Source organism: Natrix helvetica (genome assembly GCF_964273705.1).
Source record: "Natrix helvetica genome assembly, chromosome: 1".
NCBI classification, from domain to species: Eukaryota; Metazoa; Chordata; class Lepidosauria; order Squamata; family Natricidae; genus Natrix; species Natrix helvetica.
The window spans coordinates 285,223,056-285,244,405 of NC_138548.1; the positions used below are offsets into that span (position 1 = coordinate 285,223,056).

Consider the following 21,350-nt stretch of genomic DNA (forward strand, 5'->3'; position numbering starts at 1 on the left):
GGGAGAGAAAGGGGGAAGGAGGGAGGAAGAGGAAGAGAGGAAAGGAGAAAGGGAGAGAGAAGGGGAAGAGAGGGAGGAAGAGAGGTGAGAGAGAGACAACTGAACTTTACTTATGAAAAGGTGTTAATTATGTCAATGGAAGAGATAGGAAACTATCTCTTAGTGATATATATGTCAATGCGTTGATTTGTACTAAAAATGTTTAGCTTAAAGAAGTTATAAGGAATCACAAATACATATGTAAGTTAAAAGTGTGGAAAATGTAATGTACGTGTGGGTGACTCTTTGCATGAGTTGTATTGGGAAAAATAAAAAAAAAATATAGTAATAATTAAAAAAAGAAAATGATTCCCCAAAGAGATAAAAGGCTACATTTTCTAGAGTTATTCTTTGCAACAGACTTTGCATTACAGCTGAATTAATCAACTTTGCCAGGCAATGAATCTTTGCTTCTTGCTTATGTGTGCTTTATTAAAGACAAAAGTTTGACTCGAGTTGTTATTTGCGAGGCAACTAAAAACAGATACTAAAGGGGAGTCAATATTTCATGTTGTTGAGCAGTTTTTCAAAGACAAGGAAATTCCACTTACCAACATACTAGCTTGTGCAACTGATGGAGCACCATCAATGACTGGTCGCTACCATAGGTGCATTGCTTACTTGAAAAAAGCAGTGCCAAATGTCTTTACCATTCACTGTGTCATTCCAACATCTGGTTGCAAAAAACCTCAGTGATCACTTGCACAAGTCATTACACGCTGTCATTACTGCAGTTAACAAAATTAAAGTACATGCTCTCAATGATGGACTATTCAGAGAGCTCTGTGTTGCGAATGATGAAGATTTTGATCATTTGCTGCTTCATACAGAAGTTCGTTGGCTATCAAAAGGCAACTGGGTGAGGTGCTTTTACAATCTTTTTGACACTGTTATGGAGTTTTTTTAAGACAATGCTTTGCTCAGTGGTGAACTCAAAGAGATCAGGCATGGCATTGCTTATTTATCAGAACTATTTGCAAAGTTCAATGAAGTGAATTTGCAGTTGCAAGGAAATGAGTTCAATCTTATTAAGGCCAAATCTGTCATCTCTACGTTTATTTCAAAGTTAACTCTATTCAAGTGCAATATAGGCCATCGCAAGCTATACCAATTTCCAAGCTTGTCTGAGCTAGAAGAGAAAGGTGGGATACAAGATGATGATCTTCAAGTTTTTTGTGACCATTTGGACATGCTGCATAAAGATATGTCTGAGCGATATCAGGATCTTTTGATAGAAATTCCAGATTGGGTGATAAATCCATTTTCAAATACTGAGGAAGATGGGGTAGTGGAGGAACAACTCATAGAGCTGCAAAATGACATTGAGCTGGAGCCAAAGTTTAAGAAATCGTACCAAGAGTTTTGGTTACAGAAAGAAATTTCTGATCGCTATCCTGCACTATGGACAGTGATTAAGAAGCTCCTTGTTGCATTTCCAACATCATATTTGGTGGAACGTGGCTTCAGTGTGGTCATCCAACTTCTCTCCAAGCAAAGAAATCGACTCCAGATTACTGAACGTGGTGATTTAAGACTCCTGCTAAGTGACTTAAAACCAGACATTGGGAAACTGGTATCACTTCATCAAGCCCATCCATCACATTAAGAATTTACTGAACAGTGAAGTAATTACTAACTTTTACTGAGTTTACTAAGTTACTAGTCACTAAGGTTCTTGATAAATGACTATCAGACTTTGAAAACCTGATATCACTGGATCACGTTCAACAATTTTGTTGAATTAACATTAACTAAAAAGGTTTTTAAATTGGATTTTGAATATACTATTTTCCTTCCATCGTGCAAATCGCCCATTCACATGACCATCAAGCCACGCCCACCAAGCCACGCCCACAGAACCGGTAGTAAAAAAAAATGAATTACACCACTGGGTGGGGGGCGGTGGACTGAAAAAGTTTGGTCTAAATTGCTCTAAACCAGTGGTTCCCAAAGTGGGCGGTACCACCTCCTGAGGAGCGGTGGGATGACTTAGGGAGGCGCTAAGAGGCAAGGGGGGCGGCAGGGGGGCACTAAGAGGGAGAGGAAGAAAAGATCATGTATTGTGTTGGCTGCAGAGGGCATCGCCCCTAGGTTGGTAGCTTCCCCTTAGCTAATTCTCAGATGGAAAGGAGAAACTTGCCGAGCAAAAGATGGACTGTTTAAAGCCCATCGGTGCGGGCAGAAGGATGAAATTACCAAAACAAACCTGGAGATAGCTGCGGGTTTCCCTTTAAGCAATGTCACCACCCTCCCCTCCAATTACTGCCTTCCTCCCAGGAGAGGGGCGCACGCCGCTTCAATCGCCCGCCCCCCAACACCGCCAGCGTCTTAACCGACTGGCTTGGCTTGTGAAAAGGTTTTTTTTTTTTTAAACGGGCAGTGGGTGGAGAGATTGTGCACGGTGTTGTTAGGGGGGAAAAACCCCCACCAATCGAATTCCAGTTATATATGGGCTGGTTGGTAGCTCAACAGCTCGAGTCCTAACCAAGGACCTAGGAACTGTTAAGGTAACGTTGGAGGATATAAGTTGTTCCAAGTAGGATGGTTTTTTGTAGAGTCAGAATGTTCAAGTCAAGTAAATTTAGAATTTCCAAATAGCAAGGTAGCCCTTTAGGTATTGCTCCAAGGGCTCCAATTACAATTGGGACAACACTCGATTTCTTTTTCCACAGTCACTCAGCTTCAGTTTGCAAGTCCCAGTACTTTGTGATTTTTTCTTGCTGCTTATCTTCTATTATTATTATTATTATTATTATTATTATTATTATTATTATTATTATTATTATTACTACTACTACTACTACTATTACTACTATTACTACTATATTTATTTGTTTTTGTAAAATAAAATGCCTGGGAAATATACTGTTTTCAAAATATTTATATATAAATAAATAAATAATTTAAAGGAATTATTCTGTCTTCGCCACAGTCTAATTCTGCAACATTTTATTTCCATAGAAACCAGCTCAGGTAACAGGTCAACCTGCTACCAGCCCTGTGAAAAGCATGACAGCCAAGAATGCAGGGCTCATATCGAGCAAACCTCAGCCAGCAGGGAAAGCGGGGACAACCTCAACAAAAGCAGGAACTGTCCCTGTTCCAAAAGCTTCTGAGAGCTCAGAGAGCAGCAGCTCTGATTCTTCAGATGACAAAGAAGCTGAGAAGCCAGCAAAGCAGGTAAAAGGAGAGGTCAATCTTCCATACAAGAAGCTACTCTTCAAGAAAGTTGTTCTTGGGGCAGATAAGATACTATAAGTGAAGCCACACAGGTTCAGACTAATCTTGCAGGTTCTCTTATTGGAACCAGGGAGGGTATCAACATCTTGACTTTGGTGGAGTTGTCAATTTAGCAGTTAAATTTTTTTTTCTGCAGTGCAGATAATGTAGAAATTCTTTAAGTAAGTTTTGGAATGGCTAAATGCATTGAAGATAAGTTTTATCTTCGAGGGTATTTTGTGTATGTATTGAACTTCTGTGAAACAGTCAGCAAGAACCTTGGGCATCCTGAGCAGATTTGCATAGTCTATGATTGATGGCAATTCAGTATTGGTTTTGTTTTAGACACAAATGTCCGTTGTTTCTGAGAAAATACACATTTTAAAATGCATAACCGATGTTTTTTCCCCCTCTACAGCCTCCTATTCACCCCTTTTTTAAGCTGGTGGCTGGCAAAGTAGCCATTTCTTCAGGAAAGAGTGTACAGGCCAACTTAAGTACATCCAGTGCTGCTTCCAACAAACCCCAGAGATCTGCCACAAAAGCAGCAGGGAAGGAAGAACAAATTCCCTCCTCAAAGGTTAAACTGAGCCAGGGACAGGCTCTGACTCCTAAGCCCTCTGGAATCACCATACATAAGGAGAGCTCCTCAGACAGCAGTGAGGAAGAAGCAGGCGCTTCGACAACAGCCAAACGTCCAACACAGCCTGGTAAGAGAAGCCAGATTCCACCAGGAGTGGGTGGCAGGAGGATCTCTTCAGAAACACTTGGAGATTTGGAAGCTTGGTGAAGTGTAGATATTTGGAAGCACAGCTTGTTATGCACATAAGATGGCATTACGCACACAATGGGTAATGAAAAATGTTGCCCACTTGAGGCATGTTTATGTGAAAAATCACACCTCTGCACTTGCTTTTAGTTTTAAAGAAAAGTGGCTGAGCTCCTGAAATTAATCTTTCTTTCTTTGAAGTGTTCCTCCACTTCAGCCTCCCCCAGTCTTGGGGTATTTTTGGTACAAACAGTTGGGCATAACAGTTTAGCATTTTTTTAAAAAAAAAGTTATTGAAAGTTTTAAAAACAGTAGTAAAAGAAAATGCAAGCTAAAACTCAGGAAGAAGTGAAAGAAAAAAATAATACAAGGTGTACAGAAAAAAGAAAGAAAAAGGGGAAAAAGAATATAAAAAGGTAGCTTCTGATCTTCCATCACAAGTACAAACTTAATTAATCCATCATCCTCTATAATATCATATGCAACTATCTTTTCTTCCGATAACCCATCCCTTAGCCATACACAAATACATAAATCGTTAACATTTCAGTCGTTGTGTCAGCAAAAAGCCCATAAAGGGATCCCAGATTTATACTTATGTCTTATTTTATCCTTGGTCAGTGCCCTTTAAAAGGCTCTTCAGTTGAGAGCATGGTGGGTCACTTTGTCTCCCAATCCTCAAACAGGAGAAATCACTGTCTTGGTTTTCTTGTGAAGAGCAGTCATCTGGAGCACAAGTGGGCGATCTTCTATCCTCTCCTTATCCAGAGGGGTTCCATGAGACCGGTCTCCTCATTGATCCTGGTCTTAGCTGCAGTTGTCATCTCAGCTCATTCACAGATGTCCTAGCTCATGATTCCTCACCCAAAAGAAGCCCACCAATTCCTCAAACAGTGTCCCACAACAGTTCATGTATCTGAACATTTAAATCACCAGTATCAACAAATCCGGTACAGACTAACATTTCAGTTCTCCATTGTTGACATTTGTTGCTGTGATTGTTCTCATTAAAGACATGACAGTGTTATTGAAATAGGAATAGAACTGCTGCAAGGACCTCCTTCATTGCATAAGCTAAAGGTACCTCTGCAATTCCCGTCTCGTGAACTTTATAATAAGCAAAGTTAAAAATGTTAAGAGTCACACTATGTAACTGGACAACAAACACAAACTTTAATACCACTTGATCTTCCCAGTTCCCACACTCTTTATGTCACAGCAGCTTTTAGTTTTTCGAGGACTCTGGGGTCACTGTTTGCTTTTTTGCAGCCACCCAGCAGAAACAAGAGCCAAAAAAAGAATCAGAGAGCTCATCTGAGGAGTCCAGTGATGACGAACAAGAAGCTTCTCAGGTATTTTTTCATGATCTCGGGTACAAGTTCACTTAGCATCATTGGATATTTTGTCTTCTCTTACAGAGGGAGAAAGCTAGCAAACTAGGCACCTGAAGATGGAAAAAGTAGTCCTGCATAGGAAAGAGTATGATTCAAGTTGTCAGGAGGATCTGTTGTGCTGGTGAATCCAAACCTGGACAACCAGTGGGCTTGAGATTCAGCTGAACAGCCTGGCCCAGTGGAAAAAGTCAGGATTTTGTACTAGTGTTGGGCCTGGGATATAAACAAGTAGCCATATATCATTTCTGGAAGAAGGCAGTCCTGAAAGGTCTGGCAATCAGATCAGGACTGGGACATGGCAAGTGGCTTAACCAAGTTGAAGAACTGCACTTACTGGGGCTGCTGGGGAAAGCAGCAGCTGGTCACATATGGATGGAGGGCCAAGTGTGATAGCAAAGCCAAGAGCAGGGACCGTCCCAGAGTGAAGGATATTTAGGATCTACAGATAAGAGGATAAGAATGGAAATCAGAACTTAACTAACGCAGAATCAGGGACGTGCAGGCAGAGCCCCACCTCTCATCATGAAATAATAATATATAATAATAATATCCACAAGGGAGTTTCATATATATAAGAGGAAGAGGAGGGAGGAGGAGGAGCGCGCACGGGGCGGTGCCAGCTGGGCAACTGGCGGAGGCAGGAGGGTTCTTGGAAGCGCCAATAACCTTCCTGCCTCCGCTGCACTTTGTGCGCTCCTCGCGACTGCAATAGACGTCCAGAAGTGGCAGGGGCTTGATGATGTTGCCACAGCTGCCATGCGCGGATGGACGGAAGTAGCCAGAGTGGCGCCGAGGCAGTCCAGTGGACGAGCGACTGAGGATCAGGCTGCCTGATCCTCCATCGCTCACTCGCTCGCTCGCTCTTTCGTCCGCCCGGACCCCTCGGCGCCACTCTGGTTACTTCCGTCCGGCTGCGCCCAGCAGCGACGTCGGCGACGTCATCAAGACGAAGTGGCTTGGAGGCGAAGTGCTTTTCAGTGTTTTTCTGTGCGTCTGGCATTTAGGTAGATAGCCGGATGTCCTAAACGCCAGACGCACAGAAGAGCAGCTGCTGTTGGGGATCGCGGAGCGCAAGCTGGCGGAGCGCGCTCCACTATCCTTTTCTGTGCGTCTGGCGTTTAGGTAGATAGCCGGATGTCCTAAACGCCAGACGCACAGAAAAGCAGCTGCTGTTGGGGATCGCGGAGCGCGAGCCGGCGGAGCGCGCTCAGGAAGGCGGGGAATGGGATCACGTGTGCTGGAGGCTGAGGCAGCCTCAGCCTCCAGCACACGTGGTCCCATTCCCCGCCTTCCTGATGACGTCACCAGCCTCACCAGCCATAAACCTCACTGCACGTCACTGCGCAGAATAATATTATAATAACAATAGTAGAAAATAGAATAGAAATTGTAAAAGACGGGGGAACGTCCATGAAGGACAGGAGGAAGAGCTGCTGCCAAGACAACAGTCAGATAAAAGTGGCCTGAAAATAACTAGGGAAAGCATCTTAGACAGGCTTCTCCCTGGTTCACATGGGGATGGAGGGAGAAGCACATTCAGACTTTAAAGATTCTGTTACTATAGTCTACCTGGTAAAGCTGACAAAAATAGAAATTGAAACAGAGCTAATTAAGGACAATAGAATAGAGTTTAAGAAAGGTCTTAGAATGGTAAGATGAAAGATAAAGAAACATAAATAAAAAAGTGATGGGTGGTCTTTTATGGTAAAATCATCATTCCCTTGGGAGTCATCAAGTGTCCCTTGTCTACACAATCCATGAACCTATAATATGAACAGAGGATTATAAAATTAGAACCTCCATAGTTAACATGTTGGTTTCATGCTTTCTGAACTTGTGCTAATCAGGGTGGATTGATGTAATGAAAATGAAAAATACAGAGCATTAAATAGCTACAGGAGGAGCTGTACTGTGCATGCAGCAGCAGCTTTCTGTTGCAATTTAAGCCATGCCTTAGCCATAAAAGTTGTCTTTATGATCAATGTGTGGTACCAACTGTAGATCTGTGGCACATTAGACTAGCATGCAACCATGGGACTGTAGTAATCGCCAACAACCTGTATGCATATTTAAGAAGGAATGGACAGAGAAGCAAATTTATCCTGCAGGTCATAAATCCATACAACATATAAATACTTCCCCTCCTTTTCTAGAAAATTGAAGCATTTAACAGTCCCCACTCTGTTTGCCTTTTTTCAACAACTGTGCTGACAGCCTACACATTTTTTGTGGCTTTTGTGGCTTAGCCCACACATTGTACAAGCTCGTTCGAGGAAGAAAGCAAAAGTTTTGAAGGAATTTAGATTTGCATTGCCACATGTGCGCAGCTTGAGCATTGCATTGTGTGTCCTTTTTTTTCCCCAAGAACTTAGGTTTGACAGCCCTCTCCCTTCAATTTGTAGCCAGAATGTCACCCCCTAAACACATGCATCCAAGTAACTTATTGGGGGAGGCACACTTAGAAATGGTACAGGGGAATTTGATTCCCATGGGAATGAAAACTGACTACATTTAGGCTTCTTCCTCTCTATTGCAGGACAGGAAGGCAGGGCATGTTACAGGTTCCATCAATTAGGGTTTGTCATCTGATGAAACCACAAAGAAGGGTTTTCTCAGGCCTTTGGCTTGGTACCTTGCTGGCATCCTGCCATCAAAGGCTAGGAGGGAGGAACAAATGAGAAATCAACCTGTTTATGTAACTGATGAGAAATTGGGAGGGGGTGGGGGAATGACAGCTTGATGAAGAGCAAGAGAGCTTGGAATCAGTTTATGCCACCACACAAAGCGGTGCACTCTGAGAAAGGATGTGAATTACCCTAAACATCTCAGCATCCCAGGAGTCCCCAACCCCCAGTTGGGCCCCACTACTGGGCCGTGACTTATTCAAAACTAGGTCACGTGAGGCGGCAGGCCAGTTCCCCTCCCTCCCTGCCAAACCTCAAAGGTTGGGCCCATTGACCTAGGCCAGGGGTCAGCAACCTTAAACACTCAAAGAGCCACAAAGGTCCTAACCGGAAGCCCCCTGCTCAATTCTAGAGCCTACTGGAAGTCCGGTTCCCCACCATAGAGTCTCCTCCTAGTATGGCGTACCTTTTCCTCTGCCTGTCCTAACCGAAAGCCCTATCAATTATGGAGCTGAGCGGCGACAAAGAGCCGCAGCAGAGGGATGAAAGAGCCACATGCGGCTCCAGAGCCGTGGGTTGCCGACCCCTGACCTAGGCGGACTCTTATTGGCGGAATACAGACTGGTCATGGGGAAGGTCTGGAATGGGGGGAAACTTTCTATATCTTTTGAGCACAGGAAATTTAGTTCTGGCCTGACTTTACTGCAACCAACATCTTTTAGTAAAAGAATCTATCACTTCAACCAAATGGAGTTGAGGGTCTTTCTTTCCTAAGAGATCAGACTGGGGCAGGTCTGACAGGTGATGCCTTCCTTTGGAAACAATATTAACCCCCACCCTGCTGCTTTTCCGAAAGGCCCTAAAAGTGGCTATATCAGTGGAACCAGGGCTACAAATAGAAATGGAGCTGATCGAGTAGCTAACCTAATTGTGTTGTTGCTACAATGGGGGATGGGGTAGGATTTTTAAATGGTTTTATTATATGATAGATTTTTTTACATTTTTAAATGTAAGCCTCCAAGACTCAGCTATGTATGAGTTGAGCAGCTAGATAAATTTGTTTAATAAATAATACATCTAAAACAGCCTTCCCCATCCAGACTCTTTCGTACAGCATCAAAAGTAGAGCTCTTTCCAAAATGTCAGAATAATGGACATCAGATTTGGAAGGCTATAATAAAAGCTCTGGTAGATCGTTGTTTCATGTCATTTCCCTCATGTCTCAGCACGGCTATGAAGTGAGAAGTATTGAACTAAACAGATACTGATAAATTTTGCTAATTGAAGAGATTGGGACCGTGATGGCGAACCTATGGCATGCGTGCCACAGGTGGCACGCAGAGCCGTTTGTTAGGGCACGTGAGGTGTTGCTTTGTCAGCTCCAGCGCGCTGCCAGCTAACGTTGGCCTTCTTTTAAGGCCGTTTTTCGGCCTCCGGAGACTTCCCTGACGCCTCCGGAGGGCAAAAAACACCCCAACGCACAAACGTGGAAGTTAGGGAACGGTCTTCCAGTTTGCACATTGGGCCGTTTTTCGTGCTCCAGAGGTTTCAGGGAACCCTCGTGAAGCCTCCCGAGAGGCAGGGGAGACTGTTTTCGCTCTCCCCAGGCTCCTAGAAAGCCTCCAGAGCCTCCTGGGGAAGGTGAAAAATGGATCCATCGCACACCAAAAGCACAGGGGGGGGGGTTCGGATGCATAGCATTATGGATGTGGGCACGACCCCCCCTGCGCTCCCCTCGCTTTTGGCACGCAATGGGGAAAAGGTTAGCCATCACTGGATTGGGATATATCACTCTGTTAACTGCCCTTGCTATTAATCACATGTTCATAAATTATTTCTCTCTCTCTCTCTCTCTTTTCTTCACTCCTAGTCTCTCTTAACAGGACTATCAGGTCCTCACAAGATCCAGGCATCCACTGTGGCAGCAAGCCCTCTGGTCTCCAAACAGGGTTCTGTCAGTGCTCAAGCAAAGTCATCTGGGATGCCAGCTCCTGCTGACACAGCATCATCAACTGACAGCTCTTCAAGCGATAGCGACGCTGGGGAAACTCTCACACCGAAAACAGGTGGGCTTTGAAAGAACTGTTGGTACAGAAGTCTAAAAGGAAAGCCCTTTTTAGGGAGTCTATGACAATTCGCCACAGCCAACTCGCTGCAGGACAAGAGCTGCACTAATATTAAAGAACTAGTGGGATGGAATTATTAAAGGAAAGGATGCAAAAGGAGGGACAGAATGAAATGTGAATGGCAAAAATGGGGAAAAAATTAAATAATTAAATAGAATTGTTAAATTGTCCCACAGATAGTTGGCTGCAGCAAGTTGATGTGGCAAGTTGTCCCATTTCACTTTTTAGGAATTCAGGAACTTATCTTTATAGTCCCAACCCTCGACACATTCATTTTCCAGAGTGGACTCTTATATCTCCCCTTTTTTCCAAAGCCAAGCTTATACACTTATTTTAATTGGGTGAATATTTTCTGGATCCAAAAAGGATCCATTTGTTTTTCATGAAATCTCACTATGTTTTGAAGGATTCTCTGTGATTTGTCCTGTGCAGAGACATTCAATGGTTGGGTTACAGTTGAAAATGTGTGGTCTTATTATGGGCTTAATTATTCTTTCTAAATGAAGATAAATTTTCTGTAATTGGCCAGACTGACTTATTATTATTATTATTATTATTATTATTATTATTATTATTATTATTATTATTATTATTATTATTATTATTATTATTATTATTATTATTATTATTATTATTATTATTGATGTATTATTTTTATTTATTATATCCCACCTTTATTATTTTCACAAAAAACTCATAGTGGCACAACTATTGAACACTTTCCTCTTCCTATCTTCCCCACAACCACCACCACCCTGTGAGGTGAGTTGGGCTGAAAGAGAGCGGTTGGCCCAAAGTCACCCAACTGGCTTTCATGGATGGGGAGGCAGGTTTCATGATCTCCTGCTTTCTAGCTTGGTGCCTTCATCACTAGACCAAACTGTGTAGTGGCAGACTAGAGAATGTTTAATTCTTAATGTAATGCAACTTTTTTTTTCCATATTGTTAAGATTAAATTTTAAGCCAAAATTCTGAGGTAAAGCTCTTTTGTTATGCAGGAGAAAGTTGCCCTAATAAAATGTATTTTTCTTTTAATTGGACAGATCAGAATAGAAATATATCTAGCTAGGTGTAACTGTAAAACTGGTCTGTAAATTAGAAAGTATCTGTTTAAAAAGTTAATTAGGCTAAGCTTTTTCACCAAATGTGTGTCATCTGCAACTTCTGGAATTCCCAAGTGGCCTTAACAAGTGCTTTAGATTGTTTTCCTTGAACAGAACTTAGAACCTTGCTGGCTGAGGAATTCTGAGAATTGAAGTCTACATATCTTAAAGCTGCCAAGGATGAGAAATATTGTCCTAAAAATGTTCTTCAGTTGCCCAATACTGTTCTTTATTGCTGAATTTATTTAATACAGTATTGAGCTTAGATGGTGTTGTGTGAGGCAACTGGCTGTCCACATTGTGTTAGAATTATATTCCTGATAGTCCAAATCAATTGACAAGGTTCCAAGTTGCATAAGATCGAGATCCAAAAGATGTCCCATATCTGCACTAAAATGTTAAATGTGGGCAACTTCCACCCAGTCAATAAACAACTTGGGGGCTTGACCATGGGGTGATGAGGGTCAGTTAGGTATGTGATGCAGTGGAGTTAAATTTGGGGCCATTGAGGAGTGTTTAGAGTAGTGTTTTACTACTCAAATTACTGTTAACCTGCTAAAAATCTAATGCATCTATTTTGAGCCTCTGTTCTTTTTCTTTAATGCCCAGTACTCAAAATCATCAATTTGCCTCCCAGTATTGGTACAGCCATTTATACTAGGGAGACTAGTATAGATTTATTTCGAGCTAATTAGCTCTCATCAGCTAGCCATACCCTTACTGGAATTTGAACCTGGGCTGTATTACACAAATATAAAAAGGCAACATTAAAAATAAAAATATGGTTTTCTGCCTGCATGGTCTTCTGTGATGAGCCGAAGGACAGAAAGAGGGAGTAGTGACCTTCCTCCCATATTTAGGCATACCAGGGGTATACATACCTATTTCCCTGGCTCAACTGATAAGGAGGCGAGCCTGTGGCTTAGTGGCTAAGACTCCTGCCTAAGATATAATACTGCCCAGGTTCAAATCCCAGTAAGGGTATGGCTAGCTGATGAGAGCTAATTAGTTCGAAATAGATCTATACTAGTCTCCCTTTATTTATTTATCAGTACAAATACAACACAAATATAAAAAGGCAACATTAAAAATAAAAATATGGTTTTCTGCCTGCATGGTCTTCTGTGATGAGCCGAAGGACAGAAAGAGGGAGTAGTGACCTTCCTCCCATATTTAGGCATACCAGGGGTTGTAACACAAATACATACATACATACATATATATATATATATATATATATATATATATATATATATATATATATATATATATATATATATATATATATATATATATATATATATATATATATACATACATACATACATATATACATATATACATACATACATACATACATACATACATACATACTTACACACATACATCATACATACATACATACATACATACATACATACATACATACATACATACATACATATATATATGTTACAGCCCTGGTATGCCTAAATATGGGAGGAATATATATACACACCAGCCTGAACAAAAAGCTTTAAATGGTTCATCACAACCCTAGTATCTAAAATGAGGATTCGGGTTCTGCTGACCATATCATTCATTCATGTCTGGAGAAAAGGAAAAAGTCTGTTCTTCAGACAAATGATTAAAATAAAGGCCTACTGACAACCTCACTGAAAGTCTTTGGATGCTGTCTATTGGATAGCAGTAGATAGCAACCTTAGCAATACGCCAAACTATTTTTCTACTGTGTGCTCAAAGAAAGCCTGAAGAGAAAATAAGATTTTGCAGATTAGTCCCAGGAATGCTGGCAGATAGAATAGTTAGCATATTTATATGTCAGGTTCCTCTCTCCTTTTCTGCTGCCTGCTTAAATTATTCCCTAGCTTGTAAATAGAGGTGGCTGTGAAAGCTTGACCAAAAAATACCCCCTCACAATCCAAGTATCTATATTGTGTGAAGAGAGAAAGATCAAGGGGCTGTTTAAAAGTGTTGAACTGGGTCCCTTTTTAGTTTCCTGGCAGAACTGGGGAAGCATGTTAATGCTGAGTTGAATTCTGTCCTGGTTCTGGGACCGTTTGACTTATCAGCAGTAAAGAGTCTTGTGAAAGCTTAAAAGCTAATCATCAAAAGGCTAACAATTTGGAATATGAAGCACAACATATACTTTTGCATGTGATATATACTTTGAACATGTGTATAGGTACCCTACAGAAATCTTCTGTTTAAGATAACCTTGACTTGATTCCCTCTTGAAAAAAAAAGCTAATATCAGATCCCATAGTTCCCAGCCGTTAGCCAGATTGCCTAGTAAATTTAAACATATCTGAAGAGCGTGGAGTGGTAAAATGGCATTTAAAATAATTGTACGACCAGAAGATAGAATCTTGCGTCTGAGAATTTCCTGGAGCAAGCAGAAACGGGAATATACAGCCATGACCGAATAAACTTGTGGATTGTAGCACGCTCAGTCAGTACTTAGAAAGCAGCAAAGCACAGGGAAGCAAAAAGCTTTTATAGCTTATGCCAGTTCTTTAAATAACATTTATTCATATTACATCATATGTTTTTATGCTGAGTTGGAATGATTTACCCACAAATTAGCAGTTTTTTATGGGGATCTGGTTCTTAATAGTTGCTAAATTGTAAAAATTTGTTTCTACAGAGATCACTTCGTTGCCTTCTTCTGGAAAGGAAGCAGCAGCTGCTAAGGGGAAGGAGGCAAAGAAACAGGGGCTGAAGAGCACCAGCTCCAAGCCGCCCTCAGCAAAGAAAGCTGCAGCAAAGGCTCAGAGCAATGGCCAAGCCCAAGAGACATCTGCGGTACAGTTGCCAGAATCACTTGCCCCATTGTTCAAGGCTCCCCTTGGGAACAAAGAAGAGGACACGGAACAAGGAACCCTAGAAGGTGCCCAGGCTAGCCCTGTGGCAAAGTCCAAGACGTCGAAAAATGTAAAGAAAGAGAAGCCATCCAAGAAACGGAAACTGACAGATGGGGATACTGGCCCTTCAAAGGCCAAGAAGCGAAAAATGCAGAGTGCGGAAGAGTTAAAGTTAAAAAAGAAGAAAAAGAAATCCAAGTCTTCAGACAGCATCAAATCAACGAAGAAAAAAGACAGCAAAGAAAAGAAGTCTGATAAAAGTGAGAACGCCATCCCTATTCCATGTGGGCATATCAAAGCTGGGTGCTAATTAATGTTCCTGGTCCTTTCTCTCCCCCCCCCCTTTATTATTTAATGCATTCTGCTGCCCCCGTGTGGTAAAGAGGCATTGCTTACCAATAAGCTTATCAATTATTACCAATTCTTTTGTGTTGGTAAAGGGAGTAATATGTGGAGAAAGGTTTATTCAGTATATGCAACTTTAGCACTCTGATGTCCCCCTCCTTATATGTGTGTAAAGAAACTATCCCAACATACTTCTTGGTTCCAGTCTAAAGAAAAGTGAAAAGGGTAGGCAAGAATACCCTTTTTGGAAGATATATTTAGGTCTGTTCTTTAACACTCTTCTGCTTCCTTTTTTTTTTTCGGCAGCTTCTTCCTTCCTCGTTGTATGGGCTTGTTCTGCTTTAACTACTTCCCCTTTTCTATGATGCTCCCAGTCCTTTTATGAGCTCAAGAATCGAATAGAACAGAACAGAATAGAATAGAATAGAATAGGAACTGGAATGGACCTTGGAGGTCTTTTAGTCCAGCCCCTTGCTCAAGCAAGAGAACCTATATCATTTCAGACAAGGAACTATCTAGTCTCTTTAAAAACCTCCAGTGGTGGAGCAGCCATGATTTCTGAAGCAAGCTGTTCTACTGGTTAATTGTCCTCACTGTTGGGAAGTTTCTCCTTCATTCCAGATTGCTTCTCTCTTTGATTAGTTTCCAACAATTGTTTCTTGTCCTGCCCTCTGGTGCTTTGGAGAATAATTTGACCCCCTCTTCTTTGTGGCAGCCCCTCAAATACTGAACTACTGCTATCAGGTGACCTCTGATTCTTTTCTTTAGACTAGACAGACCCAAAACCTGCAGCCATTCTTCATATGGTTTAGTCTCCCAGTCATTGATCATCTTAGTCGCTCTTTGAACTTTTTCCAAAGTCTGAACATCTTTTTTCTGCATGGTGACCAAAATTGGTTGAAGTATTCTGGGTGTGGTCTTACTAGGGTTCTGTTCATTGGCACTAATACTTCACATGATGATGAGTCTATGCCTCTGTTTATACAACCCAGGATTATATTAACTTTTTTGGCTACTGCTGCACATTGCTGGCTCATATTCAAGTGATCATCTGAACTGATTCCCAGTTATCTGGTCCCACTGTGATCCTCAGGGTGACCTTCCTTTTTTTGTTCTTCTGTCCAGGGTTCGTCCAGAACATTTGGATGCACCAACTTAATAGTTTTCCTTAAATTGTGATGTAACTCTTGCCTACTTTGTGTTTGCTCTGTAATGTCCCTTATTTTTATCAAAGGCGCTTTTGCGTGAGCAGGTGTCTTCAAGACAATTCAACTAGTTGACCTAGTTCAGGGGTGTCAAACTGAAGGCCCGGGGGCAGGATCCGGCCCGCAGGATAGTTAGATCTGGGCCAAGGGGCTTCCCTAGAAACAGGGAAGGACCAGCCCGCAGTGCCTCTGCCAGCAAAAACGGAGCTCAGGGAGGCCGTACAAGGCCAACCCAGAACTCTGTTTTTGGCCACAATGGCCTCCTGCAGCCCTCTACCAGTGAAAGCGGAGGCCCAGGGAGACTGCATGCTCTGTTTTCACTGGCAGAGGGCTGCAGGAGGCCGTCGCAGTTGAAAAATGAGCCTCGATGAGTGACATCAAGTTGGCCACATCTACCCTGGCCACGCCCCCAACAGGTATTTAAAAACAGGTATTTAACCTGTTTTGCTACATGATTACCCACGATTTCTTTCTGATTTTCTGGCAAGAACAGATGGAGGAGGCTGAACAGCCTTGGTAGGATAGGTTTTAGGAAATGGCTTCCTTTGCCACGTGGCTTTAAAACTGAAATGGAGGCAACTTTCCCAGCTCAGGCACATGCTCACAGTTTTCACAGATAGAGCCGAAAAGGACCCTTTAGTTACAAAGGCTGATGAGTGGTCATATTCAGCAGTACCTGTATACATCGTGAATATCGGTGCAAATGAGTCGATCTTAAGAAGGCTGCATTTAGAGAGCCGCTGTAAACACTCATCAACCTCAGAGAGAGGAAGTTGCTGGGGCACTATTAATTTTGCTATTCAAAAGAGCAGCTCCAGCCAATTTAGTCGTTCCTGCTGAGGCATTTGAGTTTCCTGCTGGATTTTCAAACTTAAATGGTCACAGTCTTCTGCTAGGAAAGGGAGAACAAGAAGGAAAGAGGCTCTTGCATGGAGACTCGGATTTTACTGAACTTGATATAAGTTACCCTCTTTACTAAGGGGGGGAAAACCCATTTATTTCCGTACTCTGCTTCACTTGACTAATGTATACAAGAATAGCCGTAATGCTATAGAAAAGTACGCGTAAAAAAAATGGGGTGGAAATTTTTTGTCATGTATAAAAACCACCCAGATATTCTACATATTTGTCCTCTTTTAGATTTCCTAGTTTTTATCCTATTTTGGCCAGGGTCTCCTGTGAATCTGAGTAAACAGGTAGACTATATTAATATTGGTATAAACATATAAAAAGACCAAGTGTAGAAATGGTGTTGACATTTGACATAAATGACAGCTTTCATTTACTATACTTCAGAAACAAAATAACCCAACCTACAAATAATTGCTATCTTAGATTCAGTAACTATTTTACTCTTTTTGAAATTGGCAGCATTTCTTTAATGTTGTTGTCTAAGAATTCTGGCCTATTCATCCATGGCATATTGCTCTTTCCATAATCCTACACAACGTTTCCCTGGGTTTTAGATCTGGAGTTTGCCCTGACCATTCCAAAATATTGAATTTGCCCTCCTTCATCCATTTTATTGTAAACTTCCTTGTAAGTTTGTACCTTTGAAACCATTGCTTTGATTTATGAATTTCAGCTTCAGCTAATGATGACACATCATCCAGGTCCTGAGACAGGAAAACATTTGCCAACACATGGCATTGTTATCTCCATACTTAATAGCTGATACAAGATTCTTTGTCCAAACTAACATTGCTATGTCTTTCAAGGAGACTCCAGTCTAAATCAACAGTCTTTGTTTCTCCTATCAGCGAATTCTCCAGAAAAACTCACGGATAGTAACAGTCAGAGTATATCTGTCGAAGTGGGAACCTAATCATGAGTTAATAATGTTATTTTCCTTTCCAGAGTCCCTTGTTTTTACTCCCCTAGCACTATCTCTATAAATCTACCCTGCTTTTGGAGGCTTTCATCTTTCATTGTCTGTAATAGGATTTATAAAATCTCACCATCACTCAGAGAGGAGAAAGGAGCACATTTTATGGCAATCATAGTAACCGGCCTTTGACCACGCTGGCAAGGACTTTAGAGAGCTGCGTTCAACATATTCAGAGGATGACAGTTTAGGAAATAGTGAATTAGGATTTTTATTCAGGGTTTCAGAAAATCATACCATCTCTTCTATTTGAAGTCACTCCAGAACGAGTGTATAATACATAATGAACTCAACTACAAATACATTGTTAAATCAGATTATAGATACTGAAAATATTAAATTTTCAGAGGAATTCCATCTGATTTCCATAAATGGAGCAATCTTGTCTCCTAGGAAGAAAAGCCAGGGAGCTGCAAATGATCAGCTGTTGTATGCTCTGCATTAGTCTTGTTTATATGTCCAGATAGTGAAGCAGATTTGGTTTCACTCTGGATACGCTTTAGAATGGCGTTACGTTTGGGTTTTAACGACTCTCTTAACCAAGTTCAAAGTTGAACAACTATGATAGTGTAGATTATTATTGGGATTTTCTGTGTGGTGCCATGTATGTGAAGCTTGAACATTAACATGGTACAAGCCAACCTTAAGAGTTATCTTTGTGCCCAAGAAAGACTTGGGAATTATCCTCCAAGGAATTCATAGAAAATAACACATGGCTGCAGATAAATTTACAAATGTGCCCATCTGTTCAGGAAAAAAAGAGGAGGTGTGTTGGATGGTGGGGGTAATAGCATTGTAGTAACAAAAGGGAATGAGAAGGAGCATTAACACCAATTAGCCACCTAGTAAATGGCTATTTTATAACCCCGATTCCTCAGAGCAGCTGTTCTTGTGACATTATCCCAGATATGCTGTTAACATTCCAAATAAGCCTGAATTGAAAGTTTGCAGTGTGAAATGAAACGGGGTGACAACATAAAAATAAACTGCCCAGTGCTTGTCCCTGCCAACTTACGACCACAATGGAGGCCAAAATTTATGTTGTTCAGTGAGAAATTTGTTGAGAAAGTTTTGCCTCATTTTATGACTTTTCTTGCCACAGTTGTTAAGTGAATCACTGCAGTTGTTAAATTAGTAACACGGTCATTAAGTGTACCTGGCTTCCCCATTGGCTTTGCTTGTCAGAAGGTCGCAAAAGGTGATCACATGACCCCAGGACGCTGCAACTGGCATAAATATGAATCAATTGCAAGCATCTGAAATTTGATCATGTGACTATGGGGATGCTGCAATGGTCGTAAGTGTGAAAAATGATAAATCACTCTTTTCAGTGCCATTGTAACTTCGAACAATCATTAAGCAAACTTGTAAATTGAGGACTACCTGCATTAAAATTTCTTGTGGGCTGACTTCAATTGCTTAATCCTGTCTAATTTTTCTGCCTTCGCAGGACTTCCTTATTCTACCACCTCTTTTGCTGTCCTAGTTAGTGAGAAAATAAATACCTGAGACCTCATGCCTGGATTAGATTAGCAACAAAACAGTGAAACCTCGTTTTAATGGTCAATTTGAGGAGAGGGTTTTGAAGTACATTACACTGAGGCAGTTTATAGGCAAATGGTATAAATTGCTCTCTAATGATTAAATGAAGGAAAATTAATTTAACTGTCTCATCTGGAATATTCACTTGCAATGCATTTATCCCTTATTAGGGTGGGGAAGGATCTGTAAATTGTAAATTGATCCATTGCACTTGAAATCTGCTAAATGCAGGTTTGTTCAAATCAAGGTATCTGCATATAATTTTAGCAAAAAAAAAAAATTGCAATAAGTAGGAGATTCTGGTGCAAATCTGGATGTTAGTAGAAAAACAACTGTCTTAGCACTAGATTTTTCTAGTACAACTTTGGCACTCATTCACAATATGCAGGTTCTTGACATGTTGTAGTTATCATGTCCTTAAATGGCATTGGAATCCAAGAAATAAAGTATCTTGGGGAATTTGGGATGACTGGCACTTAAAATCATTCAAAGCTGGGAATGTGCTTTTATGTGACCTCAAACATTTTTTAAAAAGATGCAATCTGAATTGTTTACCCTCTACTGTTAAATGTCTTACAGAGAAAAAGAAGAGCAAAAATGTGGAGAGACCTGATGCAGATGGGTCACAGAAGAAAAAGAAGAAAAAAAAGGTAGGAAATAATATTCTTGTTTTCAATTGTCTATGAAGTTTCTCAGTTATCCAGGCCCAAAGGTGCTTTTTCAGGAGACAACTAGACTTTCTGGTTTTTCTTTGAACACATTTCTGCTTCTCATCCAAGAAGCTTCTTCAACTCTGACTGGATGGTGGAGAATGGAAGGATTTATATTCCTTGCAGACAGCTGGTCATTTGCATTCTTTTAGAGAGTCATTGAGGCTTGGTGGTTTATCTATGTTCTCGGGATCACCTGAGTGGTGCAAATGGGTACAGAGCAGGGGTGTCAAACTCTCAGCTATAGGCTGGATGAATCATGCGCTGGCCACACCCACCCCTATTTTAGTGAAGTGGGAAAGTCGCCATATGTCACATGACGACACGAGTTTTGACACCTGGCATAGAGCCTTCCTGGAACTGTTGAAAGGATTGTGTTGTAAACTGGAGCAGATGGTGTCGTGTCCCTCCCCTTCTGTTGAGAGAGCGCTGTTCAATTTTGACACAGATGGCCTCTTTGACCCCTCTTTCAAACCAGTGGTCCTCTCTGTCCGAAATGTGGACTTTGCTGTCTACAAAAGAGTAGCCTTTGTCTTTTAAATGAAGACGGACTGCTGAATCTTGTCCTGATTAGTTTGTTCTCCTATGTTGTGCCATGCGTTTATGAAGTGGCTGTTTTGTTTCCCCAATGTATAGATCTGTTCACTGAGAAAAGTTTTCAAAGAAAAAACAGAAAATCCAGTTGCCTCTTGAAAAAGCACCTTTGAGATTTGTTTTGAACTGTTTTGTATCATATATGTATCTGGTACAAATTAAACTTTTCTCATCAACCAGTACAACAAGGGACGCTAAGTGACTAAGACACTGAGCTTGTCGATCAGAAAGGTTGGCAGAATCCCTAGCGCCGCGTAACGGAGTGAGCTCCCATTTCTTGTCCCAGCCTCTGCCAACCTATAAATTCGAAAGCATGTAAAAATGCAAGTAGAAAAATAGGAACCACCTTTGGTGGGAAGGTAACAGCATCCGTGTGCCTTCAGCGTTTAGTCATGCCGGCCATATGACTATGGAGATGTCTTCGGACAGCGCTGGCTCTTCGGCTTTGAAACAGAGATGAGCACTGCCTCCTAGAGTCGGGAACAACTAGCACATATGTGCGAGGGGAACCTTTACCTATCCACCAGTACAGGATTGAGTGTGCAGAGGGAAAATCACCCCACCATTAATTGGTTTCGTTACAATCCTGTACAAACAGGTACAGATTGAATGGGTCAGTAGACTTTGAGCAATTGGTCTCATCGTTTTGTATTTATCTGACTCAGGTATATATTTAGTTAGTGAGTATATAGAGCTATTCGTAGACTCATGACATTATTTTTTTATGTTCCAAAACTGTTTTCAGGAGCACAGGTGTACAATTTGAGGCCACATGTGACCACCAGAAAATCCCCTAGGTTGATTGTTATTAATGTGATGGAAGAGAAAAACTATTAAATGGGAGAGGAATTTTCTTACGCACTTCTGCACAAAAGTTGTGTTTCTAGGAGACTCCTTTGGGGAAGAGGTGCTTTAGCCTAAGTAGTGGATT

At 41.3% G+C, this 21,350-nt stretch overlaps 1 protein-coding gene across 2 annotated transcripts in view; it reads left to right on the plus strand.

Annotated features, from left to right (window-relative positions):
- The window catches only part of TCOF1 (treacle ribosome biogenesis factor 1), a 56,516-nt gene that overhangs the window by 25,774 nt on the left and 9,392 nt on the right, over positions 1-21,350 (plus strand). For both annotated transcript variants that reach the window (XM_081936996.1, XM_081936997.1), the window contains exons 12-17: positions 3,001-3,219; positions 3,677-3,968; positions 5,297-5,379; positions 9,916-10,111; positions 13,922-14,398; positions 19,695-19,765. In XM_081936996.1, the coding sequence (XP_081793122.1) occupies positions 3,001-3,219; positions 3,677-3,968; positions 5,297-5,379; positions 9,916-10,111; positions 13,922-14,398; positions 19,695-19,765 (1,338 nt within the window). The remainder of the gene's footprint in view (positions 1-3,000; positions 3,220-3,676; positions 3,969-5,296; positions 5,380-9,915; positions 10,112-13,921; positions 14,399-19,694; positions 19,766-21,350) is intronic.